The sequence below is a fragment of the Mobula hypostoma genome, chromosome 9 (genome assembly GCF_963921235.1).
Source record: "Mobula hypostoma chromosome 9, sMobHyp1.1, whole genome shotgun sequence".
NCBI lineage: Eukaryota > Metazoa > Chordata > Chondrichthyes > Myliobatiformes > Myliobatidae > Mobula > Mobula hypostoma.
In genome coordinates, this window is record NC_086105.1 from 115916950 (window position 1) to 115929583 (window position 12634).

Sequence of the window (12634 nt, forward strand, 5' to 3'; positions counted from 1 at the left end):
CGGCACAGCATTGTGGGCTGAAGGGCCTGTATTGTGCTGTAGGTTTTCTGTATTGCATGTTTCTAAAAGTCTCCCTATTACAGCAGAAATGATCCAAAGGAAAACCAGAAAAGACCTTGCACTGTCTCAGTTGTACATGGCCTGTGGAAGTGGCTGGAAAATGTAACAGAATTCCAGTTCCACCTCTTTGCCTCAACCAGGATGAATTTGCCCTTTAGAGGTTGCCTTGTGTGGGAATTGAGAGTTGTTGGACCATGCAAATTAAGAGCAAAGAGTTGGACGAGCTACATGCTGGTCACCAGGGCATTGTCAAAATGTTGAATGGTCAAGTGTTGGCTCGAAGCTTTGTTTGGTGGCCTGGGATAGATCAGCATATCAAGCATCTCTCCATGCACGATCTTGGATGCCAACACATTCAAAACAGTGTCCAACGCTTCATGCTTTATCTATTCAGCACATGAACAGCAGAATCCCTGAAAGGGAGTCACAGCCACATAGCCAGATCAGTGCCGCAGCCAGTCCAAGAGCCCAATGCCTGCAGGCCACATCTGCAGAATGAGCTCAGTGCTGAGGGGAGTAAAGCTTTACAGAGTAATGTGCTGAACACTGATTAGTCCTACTCCCTTGGCATCAATGCCTTAATCTTTTAAATTTGGCTCAGCACTTAAATCAGCTAAGTATCAATTTGCTTTTCGCTCTTGGTCCTGGGCCTCACCGCTTCGATGCAGCCCGAAGTCCACTTCAGCAATGGCTGCTGCAGCTGTGTCCACATTCTCGAGAGTCCAGTTTTCCAAATCCTCCAAGATGCTGCAAAAACGCTAGTCTTGCACATGTTCATAAGCACATCTTCCTAAGGGATATTGCAAGCTGTGAATTGCAATAAATCATAGTCCAGAAAAAGTATATTTAATAGAATAGTTAGTAGTTTTGTTACCTGCCCACAAAACATCGCAGTATCTCACCAGTGCTATCTTTTTAAAAAAAAATTAGGAAAATTACTGACACATTCCATGAAAATACATAAATATCTTAGAAATTGGCAGGTTGTTAATTTGAAGCTTTTGCTAAAAACATAGAATTAATCCAGAATAAGATTAATTATCACTTGTTTACAAATGCATTATTCACCTTACTACTGTCAGATAATGTGTTTACATATCTTGTAATGCAACAAGTTTGCTGCCTAATTTATTATAGTGAGTCAGCAGAGAGCAACCAACAGGGCACAGATAAGGTGTAATTTGTACTAATTCAAAATTATACCAGCAGTGAAGACGATCAAAGCTATTCTCACCATCTTGAAGTTAAGATTATAAGTGTGGTGGGGTGGAGGAAATATTACCTTCTGTAATAAATGCAGAATACAATTTTGTTTGAAATTCGTTGCTGTGATCTCGACAGTAATCTTGATGCATTTTGCAAATTCAAAACCTCAGCTTTTGATCTCCTTGGAGATAACCATGCTTTCCAATTATGCGGTGAAATGTCTGTTTGAGACTTGTAAACTTCAAATTAGGTCTATGCCTGCTGCTGTTTAGATTAATTTTGGTGTTTTCTTTAAATTGTAATTGTTCAGTGTCCAAGGGACTGAACAACAGCCATCAATGTGAGAGAATTTTGTGTGCTCACAAATTTAATTTCAGTCATTTGAAATGAACAGCAAAACGATACCACTTTTTAAATATAGAACATGCCACCAACATCGTAGCATGGGAGCTATTGCAGGAAAAAATGGTATGCATATCTTAAAAAAAATGCATCTGGTAAATGATTTACTTTTTCCTGCCCTCCCTCTCCTAAATGCAAATGATCAGTTCAGTTTTGACTGGTTGGTATCCTTTCAGTTTTAGGGTTTGATCTATCTGTGGCCATTAGATTATGAAATTTAATTTAAATTAATATAACATATTGCTGTGTCTCTGGTGTCTTTTTAAGAAAAAAATATGCTCATCTAGATACCTATTTTGTGATATCTATTTGGTTTCTTTTGTTTCAGAGATACCTTCCTAGCAGACATGATGTCCTCCTTGCAAGAAAGGCCACCAAAGGAATTGTGGAACATGATTTTATCATAAAAGGCATTCCTTTCAAAATGGTAGATGTAGGTGGTCAACGATCTCAACGACAGAAGTGGTTTCAGTGCTTTGATGGCATTACGTCAATTCTGTTCATGGTTTCCTCCAGTGAATATGACCAGGTTCTCATGGAAGACAGGCGGACAAACCGTCTGGTAGAATCGATGAACATTTTTGAGACTATTGTAAACAACAAATTATTTACTTCTGTCTCTGTTATTTTGTTCCTCAACAAAATGGACTTGCTTGTAGAGAAGGTGAAAACAGTGAATATTAAGAAATACTTCCCAGACTTTCAATGGAACCCTCACAGACTGGAGGATGTACAAAAATACTTGGTGCAGTGCTTCAATAACAAACGGCGAGATCGCAGCAAGCCACTGTTTCACCACTTCACAACGGCCATTGACACAGAAAACATTCGGTTTGTGTTTCATGCTGTGAAAGACACTATTCTGCAGGAGAATCTAAAAGATGTAATGCTGCAGTGAAGGGTGAAGAAGTGAGATAATTGTGTTTGGAATTGCTCCTTGGTATTCCCTGTGCCACTAGCACTTTCAATTCAGACTGGCGTGGAGTCTGGCCATGTGTAGAGAGATTGCAGTGATATTACGTGGAAGCTTATTGGCATCAAGGAAGTGCTTATAAATGTCCTTTTTCCAGTTCTGTAAAAGTTCTCAGAAGCATAGTGAGCAGTAGTTCTAGACACTCATTGCACTAGGGCCTCTTTTTCTGATTTGTGCTGAATGGAAAAGGTGGGCAATGATCAATCTGAGTTTCAAGTACCAAATTGGCTTGTACCAAGGGTGCTTTACATGGAAGTCTGTATGGACAATAGTAGTAGGTTATTATCCAAGCTACTCAGTGGGTTCTGCCCCATTCTGGAATTCAGCTATTTACTGTTGCTGAATGTAAACTATCTAAGATGTGAAGTCTCTTGGCAGAGTGAATGGCATAAGTAAATGCTGGTTTTTAAGGAGAAAACTGGGTTGCAATAAAAAATGGGTTCAAATTACAGCCATACTACTTAGAAATTTGGAGCTGTAGTAAAATGGACTGAGCTTGTCAGTTGGTTCAATCGGTTTATAACCCTTCCATAGCCAGGTACAACTACTGTTTGGTACAGCACGGAATTCAACTTCATTGTGAATGTGTATTTGATATTTACAACTTTTTTTTTTATAAAATTCCTTTGCAGACTTGTCTTGTGTTGAACATTCATGAGTTGCATGAATTGTTATTTGACCTTGATGAGCAGATAGAAACCTCTGCTATCAAAATCTAATAGTTTTGTGCCAGAAGACAGATTAGAAATATACCATCTTTTAGTTCAGGGTTCTTGAGTGTAGATTCTTGGCAAATCAAAGATTTTTTTTTAAACTAAGAACTACTAGAAATAAACTGTGTTCTGTCTTAAAGCACCATTGGAAAGTATTTTTATATGAAACGGCCCAAGTTCCTGTTTTGAAGTAGCTAATATACTGCCACTTAGCACACACCAGGAGTCTTTTGAAAATAGAAGTAACTAATCCAGATTCCAGTTGCATTTTCAGTAATGCTATCAGTGATACAGCACAATTGATTATAACCACTGGTGACCAGATGTAACCCAGCAGGCTTTCAGGTCTCATTATAGATCTGGACAATCCAGATCTTAGCTAACCTTTTATGTAGCAGAAAGTTGCACACACAAGCTTCCTCCTAAGCCTATAGACAGGGTACTGATTTGGGCTGATTTCAGTATCATGTCACACTCTTTAAAAGATAAATGAAGCAGTTCAAAAGTATTAAGTGTTCCTTTTTCATAAATTTTTGACCTACCTGTAGTTTTGAGCACTTTTCTTTGTTTTTGTTTACTCTGGCACTATACTGATAGCTGGTTAGATATTCAACCTTTTGGATATAATCCTACTTCTGTGTTGCTGTTTTTTCTAAAAATTCAGATCTTAATTCCAGCCATTATAACTACTTCAGACTCATTGTCTTGGAATCCCACATTTAATTTCTGTACCAATTTGCCTCACACATTTAGTAGGAAATAATTTTCAGCAATGAAATGGAAGCAAAACTAAGACACAATTGAGTTTTGATGCAATGGTTGTTGCATGTAGCATTAACACAACAAGAAAACTAGAAGTGATAAATTTAAATAGTTAACTTCCTAACCTGAACAGTTTGATTTAGCCTGAGATTAAAATTTATTTGGGGCAACATTTTTTTAAAAAAAGGAATGCCCTTTAAAATGCAAAATTAAGCTAAATATGTTAATTCAGAAGGAATATGTTAATGCTGGCAAAAAGATAGAGACCTGTTGAATATTTGGGTTAACCTACCAAGAAATATGATTTTCAAACTAATTTTTACCAGTCTATTTCAAACAAACAAGTAGTTAGTTTTGATTTTTGGTGAATAAAACTTGATAATGCAAGTTTGCCAGCCTAAACAATGTGATTCTCAATTTGTTGGTGCATGTTTTTTCCCAGCTGATATCAATATTGTCAATATTTTATTCCATCTCTTCACTGTGAATTGTAAAGGAGTGGTTGCAGAGAAATCCAACCATTTTAAGATAACAAAGCATGGTATTTACAATGTTATATTTGAATTTCTACTGGGAATTTCTGCCTCAAGCTGCCATCCCCTCACTGTCCAACCTTGGATTTTACTGTAGATTCATAATTTCAATTAATTCTCTAGAAAAATGAAGAAAAATTAAGTAAGAAAGATAATTACAGAATTTTGACACTTTTGGTGAAAACTTCCATTTTAGTTCTCCTTTCCACCTTTCTATTTTTGTCTTCTGCCTTGAAGAATTAATGTGCACCTAGGATGCTCTTCATGGACAAGTATTAAAATGTAGTTGTTATAAATAGTTTTCCTTGGAACCATTTAAATGAATTAACCATTTTAAAATCTCTTTCCACAATTGTCCGACCTTACAAAATTCACTTTGACATCTTCAGGTTGATTTTTATTTGTTTGCTTAACCCTCAAGATTTGGAAATTGCACACAAGCAAAACTTTGCAAAGTGAGCAGGTATTTAGCATGATACAAAAATAGCTTGATGCATAATTGATTACTCCATGTATGTGATTGAGAACCATTGTGGCCATCCTGTGGAGGTTTTGGCCAGCCCTTTGTAGAATGTTCTAATAAACACCCACAATGTTCACCAGTCCAGGTTTTCATCTTTCTGTTCCATTATTCTGTAGTCCTATGTAACTTTCCTCCTTGGGCTACTTGCAAGTTGATGCAAAATTGTGCTAAATAAGTTTTGTATTAAATGTTTCTGGCTAGTATATTTTAATATGTGCCAGAATGAATTAATACAGAGCCTGGTGTGCATGTGTTTTTGTTTTGGGTTTACACAATTTGTAATTTTCTTTAAGGTGCACTTCCTATCTAATAATACTGGGAAAGAAATATTAAAATAATGCTGTTTGGCTCATCATTCAGCCTTATTCATTGCTTTAGCTAACCACAATATTGTTTGTTATCTGTTCTAATTTATCTCGGTATAAGCTGTTTGGAAAGACCAGCTTTGTTGGTAGAAGCACAATATTTCCAAGAGGAGTGTTATTTGTAGTCATTTCACTGTAGTGGTTGGTCTTGTTCTTGTTGTTAAATGCATTTTCATAAAACTGTCCAAGAGACGTAAGTTCATGCCTTAAACGCCTGATATTTTGTGTTTAATATAAAAGTTGATGGATTGATAGTTATTATTAACTTCAAATTTCTTTCTTTGTCATAAATAATCTTTTTCATTCCATAATAAATTGAGCTAATTCCCTGTTCTAAGTAGTTGTGTTGCACAGTTGGTATATCAGTTACCTATGCAGGTAATTTTGCAGTTCTGCTGTTTTTAAAATGGCCATTTTGTGTGTTTGTTTGTGTGCGGGGGGTGGGGGGGAACATGTTTTCCTTGCAATTTCCCTTCGGCTCCCTCCCGCCCCAAGACTCTTTATTTCTTCAAAAATCCATTTCAAGTGAACAATAACTATTCTGTTTCAGAGCAGGAAATAAGATTGTATGTAAGTTTTCAGGTGTCAGTCTTCTAAAATGTTCCATGATCATTCTGAGCAATAAATTCTAAGAGTAGGTAATTTTGTTAGAACAAGGGTTGAAACCACAAAATCTACAATGTGTTTGCATTGTACGATAATTTGCCAGGTTCTGTTTAATGCCACACTTCTGAATAGGTTGTTACTTTTAAATTTATCTGCAGTTTTATCTGTTGCATAATGATTTGCAATATGCTCTTTCAATTTGTTGCATACTCTGTTAGTTCTAAGGGTCTGATTTTTGCATTTAAACTTTATCATGTTAAACCAACATCATCTAAACTTGAAATTTGAATACACAGTGACACCATGAATAACAAGAAATGATTATTTTAATGAATGGGACATAAAGTTCAAAGTAACTGTATACTATATATAACCCTGAGATTCATTTTCTGGTGGGTATTCACAGTAAATACAAAGAAACACAATAGAACCAATGAAAGACACGATAGATAAATAACCAATGTGCAAAAGACAACAAACTAAACAAATACAAAGAAAAAATATAATAATAAATATCGAGAACATGAGATGAAGAGACTTTGAAAGTGAATCTATGGGGTTGTGTTCAGTTCAGTGATTGGGCAAGTGAAGTTGAGCGAAGTTGTCCCCTCTGGTTCAAGAGCCTGTTCCTGATCCTGGTGGTGTAGGTCCTGAGGCTCCTGTACCAGCTTCCTGATGGTAGCAGTGAGAAGAGAGCATGGCCTGGATAGTGGGGGTCCTTGATAATGAATGCTGCTTGCCTGCAAGAGCACTCCATGTAGATGTGCTTAATGCTGGGAAGGGCTTTACCTGTGATGGACTGTGCCATATCCACTACTTAGCGGTCACTTTTTGATTCCACTTTAGTGACTTTTATTTTAATTCGGTGCTTGGTTTTATGTGTTGGTGGAACAAGCTCTTTGACCAAGACAGAAGGTTTTTATTTGAGCTGATTGGCGGTATCTAAATAAGATATTCAATTGTGCTAATAAAGTAATGTTGTGTTGTATCATGAAGATGATTGATAAAACAGTGGTTGAAATATCATGGGGATCTCATTTAGCAGTGAACATTGATATTATAGTGAATGTTCAGAGAAATGTGACAGCTGTGCGATGCATGGAAGTCTGAGCTATATAGTGGCTTGCTGTATTAATCATTTCAACTCCAGGAAAATAGATTCAGATTTGAAGTTTTTAATCCTGCAAAACCCAGATGTGTAGTTGAACAATTCAATTTCAGACAATCTTGCAACTAGTTTTTACAGATGAGGCTTGTTCTCCAAGAATATGATCTTCCATCATCTTCCCATGCGAAATAACTATAGTTCAAGTGTAGGATATATTTTTCACATAATCTGCAACAACAAAATTCTACTAACTGTAGAATTCACACAATAATCAATAATCTCACACAATAATAATAGTTACTGAGAGATTTTTAGTTGTCAGATAAACAAGAAAAACTTCCAAAATAAAGTTGAGATCTTCTGCATGCAAGTGCTGACAGAGCCACGATGATTAATGTCTGGAACATCACTTCAGAAATTGGAACATTGGTCTGCAGTTTGTGCTTGTTTTTTGCTGAACTTGAGCCAACACATTGTATTTACTGTGTTTGTCCGCAATAAAATGAATCCCAGGGTGTATATGGTGACATATATGTACTTTGATAATAAATTTACTTTGAATTTTCCCATCACTAAACAAAACGAAGTTATTGGGACAAGTTTGTTTTTGATATGATAAACCTACAGTGTTTGTGCAGAATATTTAAGACGCTACTTGTGGAGTACAATAGATTGCAGTGTTGTAGTGTTTGTTTCGGTTTGGATATTGAGCAAAAGAGTAGGTTGGAAGGAAAAATGACAGCTCTGAAAGAGTCACCTTTATTCGGAAGCTTGAGTGCATTGTGTCACGTTCAGGGCAATACTATTTGGTGCAAATATTCACACCATCTTTGTACCTAGAGCAATAAAGACCTTTCGCACAAGCCCTTTTAGATACATAATAATTAAATGACACCAGCATTACAGATGAAACTGCATTATAAAAATCCAGTCCAATTTAACACCAGTATGTTGGACAAAAATTAGCCCTAGGGAAGATGCCATGTTGTAATGTTTGTGGATCTAGAAAGTATGGCAATTTTTGTTTTTAATAGGTGACACCTGATTTGCTTTGTATGTGTTCTGTCCTGTCTGGTAGTGTAAATGGGCCAAGAGTAGTATCTTTGCTTCTGTCAAGTGTTAAATTCTATACTCAGGAAGTAATCGTAGAGTTGTCTAAACTGTTATTCTGGTTTCAGGGTAATATTAATCTTGTAATATTCAGTGGCCTTGACTTCTAGAATTCTTTAACCAAATGAAAGGAATTTTGAAATAATACTCATTTGCATATTAAGAAAATAGTGTCATTAACTGAACATCTTATTTTCTCAATTTCCCTGAAACAACAACTAAAGAAGTACCTTCTAAGCTGTTGTAAAGTTCTTAAACATGGCAGTTGCTTTATGCTCGATCTGGTCCTTCAAGCAGCAGAGTGATGAATAAGAAGTGTAATCTATCTCTTGATGAGGATGATTTTAGAGAAATAATTGGCCATGTACTGGGTGGGGGGTGCAGTAAAGAAACTCACTGTTCTTCGAATGTTGCTATAGGATTTATTGCATCCATCTGGAGAGACGTAATGGTCTCTCAAAAGATGGCAGCTGAGATGATGCTGTACTGAAGTGAAACAAGAACTTGCCAACTGATTTGAGTATGATACCAACTGGGTCAAGGCAGTGTTTTGTCAGATTTTTCTTTTTCCCCATTTGAGGCAATTTTGATGCTGAAGAAAATAGAGGAATCTTGCACTGATAAATGAATTGATTCCTTATGCATTACAACTGTAATGTAACTATTCTGGATATTGACTTGTCATAAAACATTTACTGATCCAATTACTCCTATTTAATTGTGTTTTTATTTTCCCCACTTGCAAGGTGAAATTCAGTTTAAAACCTTAATTCCTCTTCAACGGTGGCCTCGGACATAGCAGGCCAATGTCTGTGAAAGTAAAATTGTAAGGCTTATAGCAGTTGCTCATTAAGGGTTGCCTCCCTTTTGCTTTTTGAGGCTCTTTTCCATGACAACTAATGAAAAACACTTTGCCACAGTTGAATGTAAAATTGTGGGAAACATTGAAATAACCCCACATCAATCATTTAGTAGGAAAAATTATAAAGCAAACTGCTGTTGTCTCACGACACAGTGACTATGTTTGGTACTGTTTTTTTATTTTGGTATTGAGGCTGATTTGTAGATTCCTTCAGTGACCGCATTCTCAAAATTTGTTAGTTTTCCAACAAAAAGCATTCCAGGTCATGGGGCTAACAGTTATTGCCTAATGTCCTTTAGAATCTTTTAATTATTTTGCTTTGTTATGAAGAAAATAAACCTACATAATAAATGCAGTTAAAACATTTTTAGCATCTCATATTCCTGCTAATGGACTCAGCTGATACTTTACTAAACTTGCTGAGTTTAAATTAGAAATGTAAAGAAGTGATAAAACATATGAACATTGCCTTTAATTGTACAAACTGTATTTTAACTCAAATTGTTTCTATTATGTTTATGTATATATGATTTTATAAATATTAAAGTGTACTTTGTGTGAATTGTAGTTGCTTGTATTTAATGTCTTCTGTTTGAATAATTATGAACTTTCAGGTGCTGAGTTGTAGGACGCAAATTTGCCAAGCTATTGCCACATAAAATGCAGTGAGTTCATCTTGGTAATAAACTTTCAAGTTCTTTATTCCATCTCCTCTTCACTCCTACTGTGACCTCTGTCCAAAACCAAGATTGAATTTTACATTGATTTGTATGTAGATTTGGAAGATGCATCGTAACTATACAGTTGAATAAAAGATGCTATGCAAGTACAATGTAACCTGGAAACTAGTGTCTAATCTGTACGCTGAAAGTGTATAAATTCTTGTATAAATACAGTATAATAAAAAGTTTATGTGTATCCACTGCAGTTTTAAAGCTGGCTCAAAGTTTTGATGGTAAAAGTTGGGATACAATGACAGCCTTGTATGAGCTTCTTCAGATGATTTCAGGTCTGTTCTGAGTATCACCTGTCTTCAGAATATTTCTCTCAATCTCAAGCCAGAAGGGGGAAATAACTGCTGGTTTTCATATTTTCATCTATATCTTTTTTTTTAACCCCCTCTCCTTGTTTTCTTCAGAGAACAAAAACCTGACATCTTGGGGGCTGCCAGTAATAGCATTAAGTATGGAAAATCTTCCAAATGTTGACTGAATAGAAGTATATTCTTAGTACTCTCATTTAAGTTCAATTAAACTGCAGCTTGAATAGTAGATTGCCTAGTTTGGGAGTGAGGACGACAGTTGCAGGCTACAGTATGATATTGATCAGTAATAAAAATAGGTGGATCACTAGCAAGTAAGTGTTACAGGCAGAATTTGCGAATAAGAGGGACCGTGGTGTGTCAGTACAAGTAAGGTGATGGAAGGCATCTAAGATACTTGCCTTCATTAATAGGGCTCAGAATATTCAGCTGCCAGAGGAAGTAGTGAAGGCAGATGCATTTACAAAATTTAAAGGACATTTAAAGGGGTACATGGATAGGAAAGGTGAGGTATGTGTGCCAAACCCTGGCAAACAGGCAACTTGGTCAGCATAAGCAAGTTGGGCCAAAGAATCTATTTCAATGTAGTATTACATTGGCTCTATTAGAATGGGGAGGTTAATAATACAACTTGAGAAAATGTTGGTTAGTCCTCTACTGGAGCACTGTGTACAGTTCTGGTTATCACACTTGTAGGAAGAATATTAAGAGGAGAAAGTGCAGAAAAGACTCACCAGGATTTTGGTCTGGGATGGATTTTTTTTTTACATTGAAGTGGAGATAGCTGAGATAGCATATGATAAAAATATAAATTATAAGAGGCATAGTTGGGGTTAATCCTGCATATTTTTTTCTCTCTGTAGAAGATCTATCTAAAACTAGAAGGCATAAGTTTGGGGTAAAACAGTAAGTTTAAAGGTGTTCTGAGAAAGAATGTTCCCACCCAGATGATGGTTGGAACCTGGAATATATTGCTTGATTGGTGGAGGTAGATACCTCAAAACATCTAAGAACCATCTAGACAAGCATTTAAATAAGCAAGTTAGAGAAGGTGCTGGTAAGTGGGTTCAACATAGATGATTACTTATTGGATGTGGAGAGTTGAAGGGACTGTTTCGGTACTACCTGACTCTTGATTCTGACTTCTATTACGGAATCACCATGTATGAAAAATACCACAATCAGGAGTCATTGAATCAATGCAAAAGGTAGTCCTGGTGATAAAATTGAGAATGTGAAATTTTAGAGATCTTGGATGAATATAATCAGAATTCAGATAAATACAAAAATAGAGTTTGATAAGTTTACTCTGTGCTCATCAATTTGTGGGATGTTTCTTCCACACCCAGTGTGTTGATCACTCTTGAACCATCTGGGAGTTTGGTCTTTACCCTAACCATTAAATCCAGGAGAATATCAAGTGTTGCACGGCTGCTTGAGGGAGATTATGCAATAGAGTTGGATGTCTGCTGAGTTCCTCCAAAACTGAAATAGCGACTAGATGGTTTAACATCATTGGCATATGGCACGCATGGAATTGTGTCCTGCCGAAGGGTCTCGGCCCGAAATGTCGACTACTCTTTTCCATAGATGCAGCCTCCTGAATTCCTCCAGCATTTCGTGTTTGTGGCATGAAATTTGTCGCTTTGCAGCAGCAGTACAGTACAAAGACATAAAAATAAACTTTAAAAGGAATAATAAGGTTGTGATATTCCGCCAGTTAAAGAGAAAACTGAAATAATTGCTTTTGGTGCCAAGAAAGAACAATTAAAAGTTGGTGCGAACTTACAATCCCAGTCATTATGGTCCACAAACCAATTGAGAAACCTTGGTGTTGTGATGGACTCCAACTTAAATTTTAACTGCCACATTAAGATAATTACAAAGTCAGCCCGCTACCATCTTTAAAATATGAGTGTTAAAGGGCTTGTGTCTCAGCAAAATCCAGAAAAATACGGCCTTGCACTTATTTTTGGTAGGCTTGACTACTCAAATGGTGTTTTCACAGGTCTCTGTCTTTTTTTTAAAAAATCCCTCAGACAGCTGCAGCTCATTCAGAATGCTGCTGCTGGAGACCAAGAAAGTAGAGACTAAGACCAAGAAAGTAGAACATATCACTCCAGTTCTCAGATCACTACACTGGCTTTCTGTCCATCAGAGGACTGACTTTAAAATATTACTCCTGGTTTATAAAGCACTGAGTGATCTAGGGCCAAAATACATCTCCGATCTCTTGCTGCGTTATGAACCTTCCCGAGCTCTCAGGTTGTCTGGGGCGGGTCTGCTTGCCATCCCCAGTGTTCAAAACTAAACATGGTGAAACAGCTTTTAGTTACTATGCTCCATGTATCTGAAATAACCTTACAGAT

At 36.6% G+C, this 12634-nt stretch overlaps 1 protein-coding gene across 2 annotated transcripts in view; it reads left to right on the forward strand.

Moving 5' to 3' along the window:
- The window catches only part of gna12a (guanine nucleotide binding protein (G protein) alpha 12a), a 109431-nt gene extending 99298 nt beyond the window's left edge, over positions 1 to 10133 (forward strand). For both annotated transcript variants that reach the window (XM_063058965.1, XM_063058966.1), the window contains exon 4: positions 1997 to 10133. In XM_063058965.1, coding sequence (XP_062915035.1) covers positions 1997 to 2566 — 570 coding nt within the window. In that variant the 3' untranslated portion in view covers positions 2567 to 10133. The remainder of the gene's footprint in view (positions 1 to 1996) is intronic.
- The last annotated feature ends 2501 nt before the right edge of the window (positions 10134 to 12634 follow it).